This window comes from Fistularia commersonii, chromosome 1 (assembly GCF_037954325.1).
Source record: "Fistularia commersonii isolate RoL2024-O1a breed Wild chromosome 1, RoL_Fcom_v1.0, whole genome shotgun sequence".
In the NCBI taxonomy this organism is placed as follows: Eukaryota; Metazoa; Chordata; class Actinopteri; order Syngnathiformes; family Fistulariidae; genus Fistularia; species Fistularia commersonii.
The window spans coordinates 22,512,871-22,531,391 of NC_141284.1; the positions used below are offsets into that span (position 1 = coordinate 22,512,871).

Consider the following 18,521-nt stretch of genomic DNA (forward strand, 5'->3'; position numbering starts at 1 on the left):
CCTGATCGCACACGCGCAAAAGCTCCCGCAAGCGGGACCCGCCGATCGATGTTTCGGGGTCAAAAGCTAAACGCGCCACAATGGACTGGGTTATTGTTTTAGTCTTTTTGATTAGGGTCACCCGTGTGTGCGTAATGCTCCCCCGCGCACGGATGCGTGTGCGTGCATATGTGTGTGTGCGTGTGTGTGTGTGTGTGTGTGTGTGTGTGTGTGTGTGTGTGTGCGTGTGTTTCTTGACGCCCCCCTCCGCCCCCCCCACCTCACCCCTTCCGCGTGCGTAAAATCGCCACCGTGCGTTATGGAGAGCTGTTGGAGATGGCGATGATGATGATAGTGATGATGATGAAGAGGAGGAGGAGGGAGAATAACGCGAGGCAATTATATGTTACGCAGGTTTAACGTTAAAGCAGGGTTTTCGGAGCTAAGCTGTAGCTTTAGGCCAATATTGAAAAAGAAAAGGGCTTTATGCGTTGCTGTGGGAGTTGAATGTGGCCTGTGCGTAAAGCTGTGGATTTTTATTTATTTATTTAATTATTTATTTATTTATTCATTTATTTCCTCTCGCGTTCTGCTGCTGCTGCAGAGGTGGGGAAAGTGGTAGCCTATTGAAATAGATCTCAAAGCTAAAGGCTTACCATCAATGTCAAGTTCACAAGGCGTGTGATGGTTCGTCTGGAGGCCTTCCACCGCTGCCGCTGATCTTAATGTGTTTAATTGTTTCCTATCGATCGCCATGTTTTTTTATTTATTTATTTTTTTATTATTATTTGTATATTTATTTATTTACTTTCTTGCACAGCAGTGACTCTCTCCTCTGCTTCCCCCTGACGTTTTATGGCTGGAGGCTCCATAATGCTGAATTCAATTATATGCACCTCGTACAGTTGCTTTAAATTTGAAGATCGACCCCCCCCCCGATCAGCCACCCGCCACCCCTTCCCCGGTTTAAATTGTGCATTTTCGGTGTAATAAACACTGGATCTCCCTGCGATATGGATCAAGCTGACAGTGTCTTATTGAGCTGATGGCTGTGAGTTATTGCGTCTTGCATGCCTGTGATAAAACTAATGTTTTGGTGTGTGTGTGTGTGTGTGTGTGTGTGTGTGTGTGTGTGTGTGTGTGTGTGTGTGTGTGTGTGTGTGTTGGGAGGGGGGTTGAAAGAGGAGGGGGAGAAGGGGGGATTGGTAGGGGGGTATCGCAAGCAAACTGACTAGTTAATATCTGTGCAGCACAAGGCCAAGCCTATAAGGAATTAAAGCAGATTTAAGTGTTATGCAAAGTCACTGCTCCTACATCTGTTGGCTCTGGCTAAAGGCCCAATCAGCAGTGGATTCCCTGCGCGAGCCCATCCTGCGTTTATGGGGACACGCGGCACACAGCGCGGGGCGAATTAAAACACAATTAGGGCCCCCGAAGATGCCGATGCCGGTTTGCGAGAGGGTCAGGACGCGCCGCCGAGGTCCTCCAAAACAAGTGTAGAAATGGGGCATGCTGTTGTTTATATTGCGGAGATTAGATAAAATAGCCTGTTTAGTTTCACGGCAGATGGTTGACGCTGAAGCCAATTTCCAACGCTGCTCCCCAGAAGCTCAGGCACCCACCCGCCCCCGCTGCGTCCACCAGCGAGGGATATTTTTTGATTATTGGAAAATGAGATATGCCATTGACGGAAAGCCGCGGCGGCTGTAAACGAGACCTGTCGCTCATCCTGGAGTTGTCCGCTGACCCCGTTTCATTTTCAAGACGGAGGGATTTATGTGACTTTTTGCGCCACAGCTGGACTTTTTTTTTTAAAAAGGTATTTATTGTCGCCACAGCACAGCCTGATCCGGAGCTGTGTCTGTGCTCTGAGTTATGATGCGTTCAGGTGCTGGACACCACACGCACCTGAGGGGCGGCGTGACATTTGTATCTTGTTAAGTTTGTTGTTGTTTGTTTGTGAAAGCTTACCCCGTGACACTTTTGGTGGAAAGCTAAAGAAATAAGTCCCGCCGTGCACGGCTCCGTACACTTCTGTACGGCTCCGTCCCGCTTTGGCCCAGACAGTGGCCCAAATATTGAAAACAATGCACGATTCAGCTGCGAGGAGGTGCCACCACATATAAAACTATTCTCGTGCTCCTTGTTTTGATTTATCTGTTTTATTTATTCACATGAATTAGGCTTTTTTTAAAAATAAATAAAATAAAACATTTATATTCATTTCTGTCCTTGACTCCTATTGAAGAGAGGAAGGCAATTTGATAGTTAGATATGCAAATTTATTTAGCTGGAATCTCTCACGTCCATTTTTCTTTGCTTTGATATGCATTTTTAATATATAGCCCAGGGCTACATCTCATTTGGTGAAAGTTGGGTTCTTTTTTTTTTTTTTCTGGAGATGATGAGGCTCTTCACTGTGAACGAGGCGGCCCGCCGAGCTCACTTTAATGCGCGTCTGCCTCCCTCCTCTCTCGCCTTTCTTACCTGACATCAGAGCATAACGGTAATAATAATATAAATGATAATGGCAATAATAAGCCCGTTTTTATTTGCACTCGAATGCAGCATTGTCTTGCCGCTGATTGGATTTCGGTTCAGTGAGAAACGGGTCGAGGCCTCGCTGACACTGTTGATTTCCCTTATTTGCTTGCGGTGACTGTCTCCACCACACGGCCCACCCAGGGCTGCCTACCTCTTTGCCCCCCCCACACCTCCCCTCCGGTTCTGCTGAAAAGAAAGGGGGGTCTGGGGGGTGGGGGGATGCATATTACACACGCGGGGTGATAGGACGGAAAACGTTGTAGATTGGAAAAGGTTGGTACGGCGTGCGCTTGTCAATGGTTTGCTGTCTTGTCTTTTAATTAATGAATCAAATTTCTGTCTCTTCTGTGCTACATCCAATTAGGGAGGCAAATAGAATTAACAGGCTCTGAATATTATCTGTTCTAATGAATTAGCTTCTGTGTCTCCTCCCGCTATTGTGTCGTTCTTTCGGCGGAGCTCACATATTAGCACAGGGCTCTTTTTTCATTTTTTCCTCCATGCATATGCATTATGCCTCTGAAACGCGTTTGAATTTTGCATAGTTCGAGATTTGTTATACAGACGCGCCGTAGGATTTTGCAGTTGCTTTGTTTTGGAGAGCTTTCCTCGAGGAGTGATAGTAGTTCCCAGAGAGAGGTTAGGCTGCAGCTTATCTCGACGCTGGAAAGAGAAGGAGGAGGGGACGGGGACGCGGGGGGGGGGGGGGGGGGGGGGGGGGTTAAAAAGGCTTTTCTGTTTACACTTGATTTTCTGGTGCGGGCGCTGGTCGCAGCAGGCCATTGGTCAGATACAGTGAGGTCACAGGTTCAGTCTGTGGTTCCTGTTTCGTCCGGTGCAGCGATTTAAGCCGTGTATCAATGGAGACAGGTGCTCATTAACGTCCTAGCGCTGTGTGTCACTATGCATGTTCCAGAGCGCGCACAGCCCCGCTGCCCGTGGACGCCGAGCCCTTGGGCTGTCCACAGCTGGCCCGCTGAACCGTGGAATTTCTCCATTTTCGAAGGTGTTCTAATTCAACCACCGTTATTCTCCTCAGGGGCCGTCTATGTCGGATCCCCCGCCCCTTCCACCCCACCCCACCTCGCCCCCGCCTCGTGAAAACAGTGCACTGCTGACTTGGACCGCTCTGTCTGTTCCACACAATTGTTCTGTGATGGCTGGATGTCTGGCCTTACATTTCCTATTTGATTAGTGTTCAGAAGCAGAGCCCTGTTGGGAGGCATATCTAATCATCGCTCCTGTGGCTGGAAAGAGGCTAAGCTCACTTGTTGCATATTCCGCACTGCCTCTCCTATGACGGCGTGTTAACACTGCCGCTGTGTAGGAATGCAAGGAAAAACAATTGCTGTCATTCATTGCGGGCGGATTTGTATTTGAATTCAACTAACGAGCACAGGTATGCATCCGCTCACAAATTCACAAGGCTGATTTTTATTAAAGTTTATTGGTGGCAAGGACTTATTAAGATACACATAACAATTTATCTTGCCCTCACGAGGGTTCCACTGAAAATGTTTTAGAGGATTTATTTCAAGGGTCATTCTGAGAGAGGTGCGCGTTCGTGCCGTGTCCTGTTTGTAGGAGTCACAGTTGATGAAACACCTCAAATTCTTCCGGCGTTGTTAACAGCGGCCTCCGAAATGACCGTCAGAATAAATCAACAGCTCTCGGGCAGAGCTGATAAATAGACAAATAAATAAATAAAACCTGACATTATAATCGTCATGGAGGGAAGATTTACTGCAAGAACTTTTGGCCGCATTACTTTTATTCACGTGTACCTAATAAATTGGCAAGAGGCTTGGAAGACATATTTGTTCATGTGACACTCAGGGACGTCAAAAGAAAGTTTTGTAATGTAAATACGACTGGTCAATCATTCACGCCTGTTAAATCACGTTGCGGTGAATAATTAGCTCTTGCATTAAAGGGTTTTTATAGAACGGATAATTGAGGGCGTCGTAAATGTTGTGTTGTTCAGCGGAGGCGCACTAACACGTTCTCAACGTGGCTATTTATAATTACATACTGAATCCAACGCAAGTGGGTCGGACACAAACACTGTTTATCCCGTGCTGCAAAACCTCACTTTTCTTTATGGTATAAAAGTCCCGTGTGTGTGTGTGTGTGTGTGTGTGTGTGTGTGTGTGTCTGTGTCTGTGTTTTGTGGCGTTTCAGCAATTCTTCATGTTCAGCACGGGATCCCCGTAGCTTTTCCTTGCAGCCTGTCCACAGAAACACACACACACACAAACACACACACACACACACACACACACATACACGTGCAACCGCGCACGAGCACGCCCCTCGTCATCAGCCTTTACCAACAGATTTCTTCCGTCCTGGTTTCAGGGGAATTTGAGGGAAATTCAATGATGCCGCTAAATCAATTTTATTTGAAATTCCTAGGGATGTAGACAGAGTGCGCTGAGAGGAAGGAGATTGTGCCAGGCAGGTGTTTGTAAATGAGAAACAGGGGATGGGGGTGGAAGAGGGGGCGGGGTGGGGGTGCGAAGAAGAGACGGCAGCATTCTCCTGCTCTCCCGTGGCCCCGACTGCACAACAAGTCTTCCACCACTTTTATATTCCACCACTCCGCTTTTATATTAATTACAGCCCGTATTATCAGTCGCCGGTTGCTAACCCCAGCAAACAGAGGAGGCTGCCCCTGGAGACCACACTCCTTTTGTATCTTATTCTTAATCTAGTCCCATTGTGTTAGTGTGAGTGTGTGTGTGTGTGTCTTTCCTCCCGCACATGTATGCGTGTTTGCTTTCTGGCATTCTCCTCTTCCTCCTCCTGGTAACACCGCTCTTTAACACAATTAGTGAAGAGCATGGAGTGAACCATGTTTGACTCCTAATTATGCCTAGCTTTAGGGAATAGTCACATGCTCCTGTCGGCCTTTTTTTTTTTTAAGCTTTTGCTTCATCTTCAGTTTTTCTTCCGAGGAACACTTGTGCAGATTGAAGAAGACTGTTTGGGTGACATGATTTTTTTTTTTTTTTTACTCCCCAACTTGTTTGAACTTTATCAGACCCCACAGGGGTTGTGACAAAACGGTATGTGTGTGTGTGAGCGTGTTTGTGTTGCACTGCGTGGCGTGTGATGATTCACCCTCCGTAGCGCGGAGAGGCTCAATAAATAATTTATGGGGAGGAAAAGGCTGTTGCTTTGGTCACCTTGTTGAGCGCGGAAAGTTAACGCAGTTGTTTTGATATTCGCTGTGTTGTTTTGGAGATGGGGTTAAGAAATACAGGTGACTTACAGGAGTCTGTTGTCTGCACTGGCTCTGGATGCCACTGCGCTGTGATTATTATTTTTTATTATTATTATGCAATGCTGAATCCCGCTGTCTTTTAGGACCTGAACCGACAGAACTATTTCCCCAACCCTGCACGAAGGTCCATTAAAAGCACGAGGTAGCAAATCATGACAAAATATCATTCCCTTTCATACCATTAACTGGGGTGTCTGTGAATTTAATTCAGTGCCAGCGCCATTAAAAATGACACATTACCCTGCAATGATAGCTAAATTAAGTCCTATCGATTCAGCTGTTGCATTAGAGCTGTGGCTGCCAGGATAGAGAGAGCGAGGGAGGGAGAGGGAGAGTGTTTCAGGCTGGCCTTACCCTCCATCTGCAGTGGTTGTTTCATTTTGAGTAAGCAGAACCCGGTCATTTTCTCCTCTCGGTACGGCAGTTCATTTGGAGTCAAGTGAGCCCCGCTCTGCTTAAACACACGCTTCTTGCACTTATTACCCGCGCCTGCGCTTCCGTGCCGTGTCCACAACTGTGTGACAAACAGAATCGGGATATTTCGTAAAGACCGAGGGGAATCCGCCCCCCCTCGTAACATCAGTGATTTTCCCCCGAGCTCCCCCTCCCCCGTGTTTATAATAACCCCACGCACATGACTAAAACAACAAACCTCGCTCCGGTAAAACACGCGTGTGGATTGGCGGACCGGAAAAGCAAACGCGTCACAATCACCCGACCCTCCGCGCACTCCACGCGTTGAAATCCACGCACGGTGTCTTTTGTTCACGCTGTCTTTTCACCCCCCTCTTCTGAGAGATTCTCTGAGCCCTTTAGCCGATCGCCATCCGGTGAACAGCTGACGCTGAGAGCGCCCTGAATGGAGCGGAGGGTCTGAAGGGTCTTGTGTGTTTCTGTCTGCTGTTTTCAGCTCTGAGCTATTTGAGAGAACAAGCCCTCCTTCCCCCTTAAAAAAACTTAGCAGATAAAAGGGCCTCGCTCACAGGCACGGCAGCAGCACATCAGGACCGTGGACCCGAGGGAGCTCGGCAGCCGCATGTCTTATAGCCTCTTATTTCACTGCAAAACCTCCACCAGTCTCCAGACTCCGTCTGTCCTCCTCCAGTACAGCTCGCTCTGACTAGGGCATCAATGCGGGCAGGCAGGCTCCTCTCCTCTAGAGGGAAACACAACTGAAGGAAGACAAAATGGTAAAAAACGGTGGTCTTTCTTGGGATCTTCTGCCGTATGTGTATTTTCCCACCCCTCTGTTTTCATACGTATGTATGTGTGTGTGTGTGTGTGAGGACCCGTGTTCAGGTGACATGTTGAGCTGGAAAACGCCAGCCCGGGCCTTTGCAGGGGCAGGAGCGGTTGTAAGTGACGTGATGTGCTCTGTCCCTGCATTGCCTTGAATGGCGGAGGAAATTCCACCTCTGGCCTGCCTTCATGTGGCACTGATAAAGCGTTTCCTGTACAGTAGAAAAATCCTGTTTCCCTGTGTGTGCCGGCACGGGCTGTGTGGGAATGACCAGGAAGAGAGTGGGAGGGGAGAAAAACAAAAAAAAAAGCAGGGGGATGTTGGGAAGGAGAGGAGAAGTCATCTTAGAAGCCCGTTTGTTTATTTCTCTGAGTCCATTCAGCGAAACGCTCTCTGATCACGTCTTTGTACGCGTAAGAAAAGGAGCGCGGCCGTGCGTGAATATTCGTATTTAAATCTCTATTATGTCATTAACATGTGTGTCTAAGTGTACTTTCAACAGCCTCTGTGGGCGTGTGTATATGTTAGCGTGGGCGTGTTCACATTTTTGGCAGATTAGCAGGAGAATCACTGTCATATCTTATTTTCATTTCTGACAGCGGTAATGATTAATGACGGCTGCGGCGTGTTTGGACCTTTTACCTCTATATTTCTCCCTCTCTCCCGACGTGGAAATCGCGTTGGAAATGACCTTCGACGCATGTTTAGACAATCACTTGCAAGTGGGTTCCCTTGCAAGGCCGAAAATCAAATGGCGCGTTGACGCCGCTGTATTTTTACTTGAATGAAACCCTGTGATTACAGTATTCTGACTTATTGCCATCTGCTTTAGTGCATTTGTTTCTTTCCCTTTATCTCCGATTATAGTGGCATCATTGAGTGTCTGCTAGAGGCGGGAATAGACTGCGGGGCCCTCGGCCAAGGACTCTTACAGATGTCACTCTCACATTTCCAGCATACTCATCTGGTCTTCCTCTCTTTTTTGCCCCCTCTCCCCCTGCTGCCTGCTCTCTCCCGCTCCTGGCTTGTGGTTTGGATGGTGGCGGTGAATGTGGACGGATGCACGGATGGACGGATGGAACCCACGCTCGCTTTTCCTCCCCTCCCTAAAAAAACCTTCAGAACCCGGCGTCCTGGAGAGACCACGACGACGCCACCTCCACGCACTCGGCCGGCACGCCGGGGCCCTCCAGCGGGGGACACGCTTCGCAGAGTGGCGACAACAGCAGCGAACAAGGTGAGCTGGGCGCAGGGTCGCAACGCAAACCTGCAGACGTAAGCAAGCGCATGTGTGCTCCTGCATGAACCGGAACATTCCCCGATACCTTATTAGTCATTGTCGTTGCCAACCGCTCACTCGAACCACGTCTGCTGTGAAAAAGTGCTGCTTCTCGCCATCCTGGGAGTTTCTATTCGTCTTAATGGATTATCCACTTTTTTTTTTTTTTTGAGCGGTGTCCATATGAACATGCAGTCACACTTGAAAATTCAACATGCTTATCCTTTACAGTCAGGTGCGGATACGAGCGACATCCCCCCTGCTTCCACGCCAAACCCAGGAAAGGGCTTTCCAAAATGTTGCTATTTAAAGAGCCTGAACAAAAAAAGCTGGTGATTAATAGTCTATTCCTGCCAGTTCTCGTTTGCCTTTAAACCATATTAACTTCACTCGCACAACAGTCCCTAATTATGCCTCAGTGTTATCCAGTACGCGACCTGCCAAACTGCAATAATGCATTTCAAAACAAATGTATTTTAATGTATTACAGATAGTGTGTACAAGTCACAGCTACCCGCCTTGTATTTTTGTCACGGTCCGTAACAATTTTGACATGCAAATGATCAAAAACATGCGCTATTAGTAGGAACATTTCGGTCCAGGCCCAATTCCAACATATTGCGAGGGCAAAACTGTTTACAAAATGCAACTGCTGTCTAAACTCAGCGGCAGATGAAAACAGATGAAAAGCTCCTGGTCTTTCCAGTCCTGCCCCCCCGCCCCTTGTTTTGAATGCACCGAGATCTCCTTCCACTGCCAGTGGATAGGGAGAGACAGAGATAGTGTGTTTGCGTGTGTGCGCGCGCGTGTGCGCGCGTAATATTCGGTCTGTTTCTGTATCAGTGCGTGCCCTCTGGCTGTGTCCAAGGTTTTGCATGAAATTTCATCACGCCGTCCGCAGACACAAGCACATTTGGATACACACTTACGGGAGCTGGCTCACTGGATGGAGCTGCTGGTCGTGTTGGTTCAAGGCTATCGTTTTACCAATAATTGATCAAATATATTGACAGCCCCGCGCTCTGTGGTGGGGCTTTTTAAATAATCTCCTCTTCAGACAGAACAACAAACAGCAGCGTCTAAACCATTACTGACCACACGCTCAGGGCTGTAGTCGGCTTCTGCGGCTTCCTGAGTCTGCAGCTGCGTCGGTGCAGGCTGGGGGAGGAGGCAGCGAAGCCTTCATCAGCAACAGGTACACAGAAGCAGAGGTATAATTTGAAAACATGCTATGACCTCAGACAGGGAGGTCAGGGTGCGCAGATCACATATAGAGCAATCGCGCCATAGCTTTTTTTTTTTTTTTAGAGCTAGACGCTCTAGAGGTGGCAGAATCCAAATACCAGGCAGTCTTATTAAATGATGGGTAATTAGAGTGAACGAGTGTCTCATCCTTAACAGGCGCAAGTTTGATGTCAGTCTGGAATGACAGCAGGTCAGAAAACACGCAAGTGTTTCGTTTCTTTCAGCAAAGGGAGATGTAGACAAGAGATGAGTCCAGGCGCTGTGGGGGGAGAAATGTGCCGCTTATTGATTATCTTCTACACATAAGTACAAGTGACCTGTAATCCACAGAGCACTTATCGACTTCTATTCCCACCGTATCCAGTAACAGCAGATCAATAGCAGCCAAAGACAGTTACGGTACGGCACCGCGCGCCGGGGCCAAGATAGACTCGGACCAAACCGGGGCCTGAGCAGGGCCGAGGCGGACCGACGCGCCGAACGAGAGGAAGTCGCACGAAATAGAGAAACGCGCGGAGGAGGTGTAGTTGTTGTGTGTTAGCGTGAGAGTAGAAAAGGTGAGAAAGTAGGAGAGGCGAGAGAGAAAAGCAAATGAGAAAGAGTGAGGGCAGCTGATTTAATGGTCTAATGAGGCCGTCCTCCAGCCAGTTGTTTTGTGTGAGGCATGCTCTGACCTTTCGCTCCGCTCGGGAGCCCCGCCGCCTCATTTTTCACATTCTTGCAATTACGTTAACGCTTGAAGCGCTTGCTGACTCCCGACTCTGGCCCTTCCATTCCGACTGAGCCCAACCTCTCCACCTTTTCCCTCGTCTCCCTCACTCGGCTCCACTCCACGCATGAACTCGCCTCCTATCTCAATACATTTCCACATAAAATTTGTAGTCCACACTCTCAGGTCCACAGAGAAAATGTGAAATGTGTGCTTCACTTCAGTAATGGGGTCTTTAACAGCTTGGCCCCTGTTAAAAGGGGTGACGATGTGGATCAGTTGTGGAAGACAGAATAGATGGGAGGAAGTGAGAGCGGAGGAAGGAGAGAGGATGGAGGAGATTCGCTGTACTTTTTTTGGTTTTAGCTGCCAAGGGAAAAAAAAACATCATCCTCCCCGTTTCTAGCTCCTTTGCTAAAAGATATGTTGTTTGCATGTGGAGGCGTGGGAGGCATCGCTGATGTAACACGATGTACAAGAGAATACAGTGAGGAAGCGTGCGTTGACGTCACCCCGGAAAAAAAAAAAAAAAAAAAAAAAAAACGCTTAAAAATGGCCTTACGGTGTTTAAGAAATCGCTTTGATTTTTGTGGCCAAAACATATGAGCTTGACTCTTTCTTTCAAGAATGTCATGAGCTGAAGGTCATATATTTACTCTTTTTTTTTTTTTTCATTATTTCATTTTATGTTTTAACCTTATTTTATTCTTTTTTTGTTTTGTATTTGTCTTATCATTTTCTCATTTTATGATGTCATTATTTAATTTTTATGTATTTGATTCATCTGAATATATGTATTATTTATGTATTTATTTAATACTTTCTAATCAAATCAAATTAATGGCACAAAATGCAACCTCGGCGGTGGGACAGATATAATTTTTCTACATACCTGCTGCACACAAGCAGTGTCTCCCCACTCCAAAGCCACCACCCCTATCAAAACATGAATAGCTTGTGGACAATATGAACTTGCGCACTGTGTGCTTGTGAACGTCTTTTATTCATCAGATGATTTTGTAATCTCTATCGAAGTTAGAGTTTTAGCTATTTTTTAGCTATTTTGCTCACGATTCTTTTCCTGAACAAAACTCCCCATGCGCATTTTCGTTGCCCATTTGCTCCGAACCTCGGGGGTTCACTCTGGACACGCACTAACAAATTCATTTAAAAAGGGCAGCATGTATTTCCCTCTTGCGGACTAATTAATTGTAAAAAAAAAACAAACAAACAAACAAAAAAAGGAAACCAAGGCGAAGCACGCCCAGAGCACTCAGTCTAGCGAGTTAAGGTTCAATTACATATGAGTTTTTCAATATGATACTCGGATCTGACATCCCCTCCCACCCACGCTCTTAATAGATGTGTTTTTCATTTTTTCTCAGAATTTCCCTCCCAAAAAAAAAAAAAAGAAAAATAAGGGGAAAAAAAGAAAATATTTATTATCATCCTCGGGGCAAATTCTGCACTCTCTCTTACTGGCTCTGAGAGAGTCACTCCCTATGTTCTGCACAGATAAACAAATATGAGGGGTTAAGGCGAGACAGTTCAAAAGGTAACGCACAATAACTTCACCGGCTCCGCTCACACATCATTTTGATTAACAGTCTTTTGGGAACTCTCCCAAGCTTATCTTGCAACATCAGAGACATCAGTTGCAGGGAGTTAAACTTGATGAATGTGCGTGCCTTAAGATAGCACTCGCTTCCAAGCAGGTGTGTATAATATGTTAACCATCCGGAGTGTGTGATGGAGCAGTGTGATGAAATAGCCTTTGCCTCCAACAAACACGGTAGAATCTCATGCAGTCAGTCATGAACTGTAAATCCCAAACACTCATTCTGCACGGTAGGTAGCGTTTTCCCCCCTCTCGCTCTGTGTATTTGTGTGTGTGAGTGTGTGCGCATGTGTGTGTGTGTGTGCGTGCATGCCTCAGCTCCAGTCCACACTTGTAATTATTAGCTATGCATGAAGACCAAATCCACGTTGACATCTTGAGTGGTGAGTAAAGGGGCTTTCTGTACAATTCCCCGATTCTACTGTAGACGGAAAAGGCTCAACAGAAGAGAGGAGAGAGAGCATTTTGTACATTTTCTCAGCAATTGAACAATCCCCACGCTATGTGGATAGACAGACTCCCCAGAGAGACCGGGAGAAGCGGAGATGGAGAGGGAGGAGAGCAGAGAGAGTGCAGCTCTGAGGGAGCATGCCGCGCTTGATGGTGTTGTGGTGCATTTGTGTGTGTGTGTGGGTGAGAGAGAGAATGCACGGGGTGTGCGGTGTGCTCTCTTGGCCCTGGTGAGGGGCCCCACTCAGTAAGGTCTTTGTGGTTGCGCTTACAAGAGCGGGGTCACTCTTGGCGGGGACACGACTCCCCCGTGCACAAGGCCCCGTTAAACCCGATCGTTCTCCAGACCTTTCGGGGGCGGCTGGGGACGGCCCAGGAGACGAGGCCTGGAGGAAAGATGGACGCCGGAAATGTTTTCCGCGCCGCTAGACGCAAGATGGAAGTCTTGTTGCATTTAAGTAGCCCGTGCTCCAGCTCTGGAGTGATCGGCTAGATGTCTGTATAGAATAACCAGCATGTGTGTGTGCGCGCGCGTGTGTGTGTGTGTGTGTGTGTGTGTGTGTGTGTGTGTTAGCCGCTTCCCCCTCTAAGTGCCTGTTAGAGTTTAATTTACTGTAGTAATTAAAGCTGAACACTGGCCCATAAACAACAGATAAACAATAAAGCAGACCCAAGCCCTGCTGTTTCATGGCCCTCACTCCCAGCTGTTGGAGCGCTGATAATTTTTTACGCAGCGTACCCACCTCGCTGCCATACAATGCCGAAGCAACAAGGCTGTGTGTGTGTGTGTGTGTGTGTGTGTGCGTGCGCGTGTTTGTGTGTGTGTGTGTGTGGTGAATATATTTTAGTGTGTGACAGCGCAGGAAAAGCATAAAAAAAACACATGATATGTGCACCCCAAACCAGGAAAAAAAGAAAGAAAAACCACAGTGAAGTGCTAGAGGAGTTTCCTCTGGCGGTCAGTTCCTAAACCAACGACAACAGCGACGTTGCAAACAGTATTTAAAGTTGAGTTTTGACGGCTAACGGCTGAATGAACTCCAAATCGAGTGGAAGGGAATCAAAAAGCTAAACCTGTTTGTTGAGGTTGTGCCATAAGCGCATTTTAGCCGTGTCGCTACCTGTCAGGCCCGTGTTAGTGTTGTGAAAACACTGCGTGTGTGTGTGTGTGTGTGTGTGTGTGTGTGTGTGTGTGTGAGATGGCTTGTTGGGAAGGGGCAGGGTTATTGTTGAAAGCCGAGAAGAGTTTCTGCGGAGGGGGAGAAAACACGGCACGGAGGGGATACTTTCATGATCCCATTAGCATAAGAGAGGCTAAATTATTCATGCGGAGTGCTTAATCTATGGGGAAAAGTATAGTTAATGCACATAGTTTTAAAATGGATCTCTCCCTCTCCTCTCCGGCTCTGCTCTAACACCAGATTCTTGCTGGATTCAGCATTCGCCGGCCTTTACGGGAACGCCTGTCGCTCTTCCCCGCATGCTCTCACGCGCACGCAAAGCTCTGGCTTGCATCGCCCGGCCGGTTTCCACCAGGGTCGTCTTCATTCCGCGAGTCCCGTCCCCGTCCCTGTCCCGCTCTCCCTTTCCATTTATTCTTCCCTGGCTCCTTCTCCGTCCCGCTCCTCTCCTCGCTCAGCCCTCTCCGTCTTGCTCTCAGTACCGCAGACTACCTGGCCCTCGTCCAAAATGTGATTAAAGAGAATGATCAGCTCCCTCAGCTCCCTCCTTCCTTCCTCCCTTCCGCTCGCTCTCTCTCTCTCCCTCTCTCTCGTTTTTTTCTACCTCTATCTTTCTCCTGACCCTGTGTTATGTTCTTCGAGTCTATACATCATTGTAGGGGGAAAAAGAAAAGGAACTGTAAAAGGAAGAAAATTGCAAGTACAGTAACCGACTCCGTTTCCAGTAACATAGTCGACTAGCCGCAACGTCACCACCTTCCATCCGCACCAGAGCTGGGATTTTTCTTCTCTTCCTTTCGCCGTCTTCCCTTTAATCTCCCTCGCTCCCTCTCCCCTCCGCCTCGGCCCCGACCGGGGCTCGGGTCCCTCCGGTCCGTAATCACGAACAGGCCCCCCGGCGCGACCTGGCCTAACCCGGCCTGGCCCGGCTTGGCCAGGCACCGGTTCCTACGCAGCGGGAAAGGCGCATTTACTGGGCCGGCCTAATGTGCAAACTAATGTTTGGAGAACATAGGGAAAAAATTACCCAGATTATTCTGACAGCAGCTGAGGAGAATGTCTGTTTTGCACCATTAGGGGGAAAGCTGGAGGGAGTTTTTTTTTTTCTTTTCTTTCTTTGAGAAGTAGATGAAGACCAGCTTATCTTGGAGTCAGTTGACTGAATTAAAAAAAAAAAAAAACAGAGAGAAAGAGAGAGAGAGAAAAGACTGTTGTGGGGTAATCACAATTGACTAACAGCAAGCAAAAAAAAGAAAAAAAAAAAGGAGGAGGGCGACGTTTTCTCTCGTACCTCGAGGCTTGGCTAAAAACAAAGACGGAGAGCAGCGCTGTTGTATCAGTTCATTATACAGTGGGCTTACACACTCGTGTTCCTTTGCTGATTACTCAAGTGCATGTGGTGATGATGAGGAGTGCACAGGGGTCTGATGTAATATGGCTAAAAGGGATTTGAGCGCAGGCCCCTAAGGGCGATCTCCGCGTCCATTAATGCCGCTGCCTCTGTATTTTCGCAAGGATGACAGTGCTTCAGTTCTTTAAAGGGAAATTGTTTTCCCAGGAAATTTTCTGTTTTGTTTCAGCAGGCTAGCCTGAAGGGGGTCAGCCAAGAAGTCACCCTTAAGAGGTGATAATCCAATTGCTCTAGTCCTCACCAGATTTGTTTTCCCCTTGTCTGGCAGTGTGTATGTGTGTGTGCGTGTGTGTGTTTACAGAGAGTGTAAGCATGCGTGTGTGAATCTAATAGACAGAGAATGGGAGGCAGAGGGAGCAAGATGCCACTGGTTTCTTCTGTGTCCGACCCAGGGCCCCATTCGAGATCAGAGAGAGGTTACGGGGGCCAAGTCTGTCAAAGGCACACCTGCAGGGAAACTCCAAAAACCCAGACTGCCAGCTTACACACACCCCGTTTAAGGTGTGCTTATGTGGAGTTTAACCCCGACTTCAAATGTCCTTTCCCTCTCTCCCTCTTTGTGTTTGACCAATGGCCCCTGTGCTCTTTTACTTTCTTTCCTTTCTTCTGCCTCCCTCGGCTCTTTAATCTCTTCCACCGCCACCCCCGCCCTCGCCCGCTCTTCTACCACTAATGTCCAAACCCCACATCACAGTGTTTGCCCTTCCCAAAAGACAGCACGCGGGCGATTCGAGTGGCTTAGCGAGGCCGGCTTTAGCTCGTTCGCTCGCCGCGCGGTTAACTCTCGCGTAGACAACATGAGGGTTTACACGCCGAGGCATATTTGGAACGCGGCGCGGCAGCTGTACCCTACAGGTAGTGCTTTAACCACGCCGGCGCCGTCCAAGAGAGTAGGAGGATGATAAAGGGGGTGTGTTGGGAGCCGAGTTCGCCCCGCTCTGCTCTGCCGCCGATTTTCACGCGCGCATCTTTCACGTTTATGCAAAGCTTCGGAAGGCATTATGCAAGATAAGCTTATTTTCTAGTCTGATTCCCACTCCGGCACATGCTTTAATGACTCATAAAGGCAAGGGCTGTTTTTTTGAGTCATAATAGCAGCCCCGCTGTCTCTGGGTTTCCGTGTAGCCGCTGCGCTTTTTCCGCACCTGATCTTTTTTTGTTCAGCCATTTTTTATGGATATCGGGGCGCCAGCAGAGGTGAGCAGTCTGACAGCGGGTAGCGCCGTAATGTTTATTGGAAGCGAGCATCTAATAATTTTTGATCACCCCAGAGGAGGTATTAGCCGTGTTAGTCAGCAAGGATAATTTCTTATTTACATGCCCCAAGCAGTGAACACTCGGAAGGAACACAGGGGCTAAATGCGCAACAAAATGAATCAAACATGCCGAACGAGATGCTCCATTCTGGCTGGCTGCAGGGCTGAAACCGAGAGAAAACCTTCATTATGCGTTTACCATAATTCATTTAAAGGGTTATCAATTTGCCGAGCACAGAGGAGATGTTTGGAGGGGGAAGCGAGAACAACATGGCAAATGAAGGGAGAGGGAAAAAAATAAAAAAAGCAGCGAACGAGGAGAGGCGAGATGAAAAGGAGCGAGATATTCAAGGATCGCGCGGCGCCCCGGATTTTCAAAATGCTGTTCCAATTACACACTTTTCCGTGTTCCGAGGCAGAACCCGCATGTTAAATGCCGCAATCACCTCTCTTTCACCAGTGTCACGCTCCACCCCCTAAAAACGCAGAAGCCGATTTCTCTTTAATGAAAGCCGTTTTAGCCCCTAGGATTCTCTCGGATTCTCGCCTTCTTTTTTTTTTTTTTTTTTTTTCAACATGGAGGGTACAAAGAACCTTCCAAGCCCAAATATTGTTCTTCTGTTCATTTAAGGCCTCTCTCTTTGTTTGGCGCCTGCCCTGCTTACTTATGGGTTTCTTATATCTGCTAGCCCAGTGTGGGTTTCAGGACAGTTACTACATGTTTTCATTTTTCTCTCCTGGCAACCCCCCCCCCCCCCCCCCCCCCACACACACACACACACACACACACTGAGAGAAGAAAAAAGACCTTTAAAAGCATCTTTCCCAACTTTGCCATCAGGCAAGGATGACTAAGGCCCCGTTCGAACAATTGGAGGAAACGTAGGGAGACGGGGAGTGTTTAAAAGAATGAAAGCAGCCAGAAAACGGCGCTATCTTGTGATAACCATTGCTTTCTTTTATTATCTGAGCACAAAACCTCCACCTTGGAAAGAATTGCTCTCCATCTATAGGTTAATTCACAAAATAAAACAATGAGAAAGAGAGATGGAAAAGGGGGGGAACAAAAAGGAAAACAAAACATTTAACATTTTCCAGAGTGAGGAGGGACGGGGGGCTGCATTGTTTAGTATGAATGCTTACTCCCAGGGATGCAGTGTTTAGACAACTGAGTGTCTGCAGGAGACATCTGTGAAGCCTGACCTTGTGACCCCGGAAAGAATGCTCTTAAGGTGGGGGAAAAAACTGCCTCCGCCGCTGCACCACGGCCTACAGGACAGCCCGGCAGCGGCGGCAGAACATACACAACCACTCAAAAAAAAAAGCAACACAACAAAGACTTCATTGAAAGAGAAAGAGACAATAACATGAAATGTCTTTTAGTGAGAAGAGAAAGGGATTGTTGTGAGGCGGAAAAGGGATGATCCAAAATCACAGGGAGATAGATAGATGGAGAGAAATTGATGGAAATGCGTAGAAGCGTAGAACCACTCATATTGTGGAAGCAGTGCTAATTGCTTGACGCTCCGCCTCACCCCCCCCCCATAAGATCACTTCCATCCCTTCCGAGTCCAAAGGAACATGTTTTTAAAAACTGAAGGTTTACACAAGCCAAAGCCCGAGCCCCTCCGAGCCACAGCGCAGAGGATCTCCGCTGCTATTCAAAGCACCTGCCATTGTGGAGGTGCCCATCCATGCCTATTGTTGTGCAGGCTCCCTCTGGCTCCAGAGGCATGCGGCACCCCCCCTTGTTGTTTTGAGATCGGATACGTGGTCGGATGTATGCGTGGCCCCGACGACCATCACCGCCGGCTGCGGCCCTTTTGCCCTTTCCCCCATGGAACAGTAGCTTTTTTTCCCATCCGCCCTCTGTCGTTTAGTCCCGGAGAACACTTTCACGCTGACATTCCGATAGTTTTCTCTCTCTTTTCTTTTGTACTCCTGTTCTCCTTTGGCATAGACGCTTATTGTTCTTTAGAGCACCCTCATTATACCCATGGTTATATTTTAAGGGCCTCTCTTTGATTTTGGTCTCATGGGAAGTCGGCGCTGGGATGGTGGGAGCTGTAGGGCCGGGCCTCGCTATCAGGGCTCCCCAGCCAGCGTCTGAACGTGAGCTTGGGGGTATTGTTGGGCCGGGCCCTGCCGCAGAAGCAACGGTGCGAGTGTTAGCGAAGGGGGTGGATGCGAGGGGGAAAATTGGAAAGTCAATAAAGAGGGCCGTGCAAAAAAAAAAAAAAAAAGGGGTGAAACAAAAGGAGATGGAGGGCTTCAAAAAGCTGAGGAGACTGTAGAATACTGCTAATTAAAAACATCAGAGAGA

General features: G+C 47.9%; 1 protein-coding gene across 4 annotated transcripts in view; it reads left to right on the forward strand.

The window, feature by feature from the left end:
• meis2a (Meis homeobox 2a) overlaps positions 1-18,521 on the forward strand; it is a 76,771-nt gene that overhangs the window by 4,522 nt on the left and 53,728 nt on the right. For all 4 annotated transcript variants that reach the window (XM_086154975.1, XM_086154994.1, XM_086154984.1 and 1 more), the window contains exon 7: positions 8,172-8,286. In XM_086154975.1, coding sequence (XP_086011101.1) covers positions 8,172-8,286 — 115 coding nt within the window. The remainder of the gene's footprint in view (positions 1-8,171; positions 8,287-18,521) is intronic.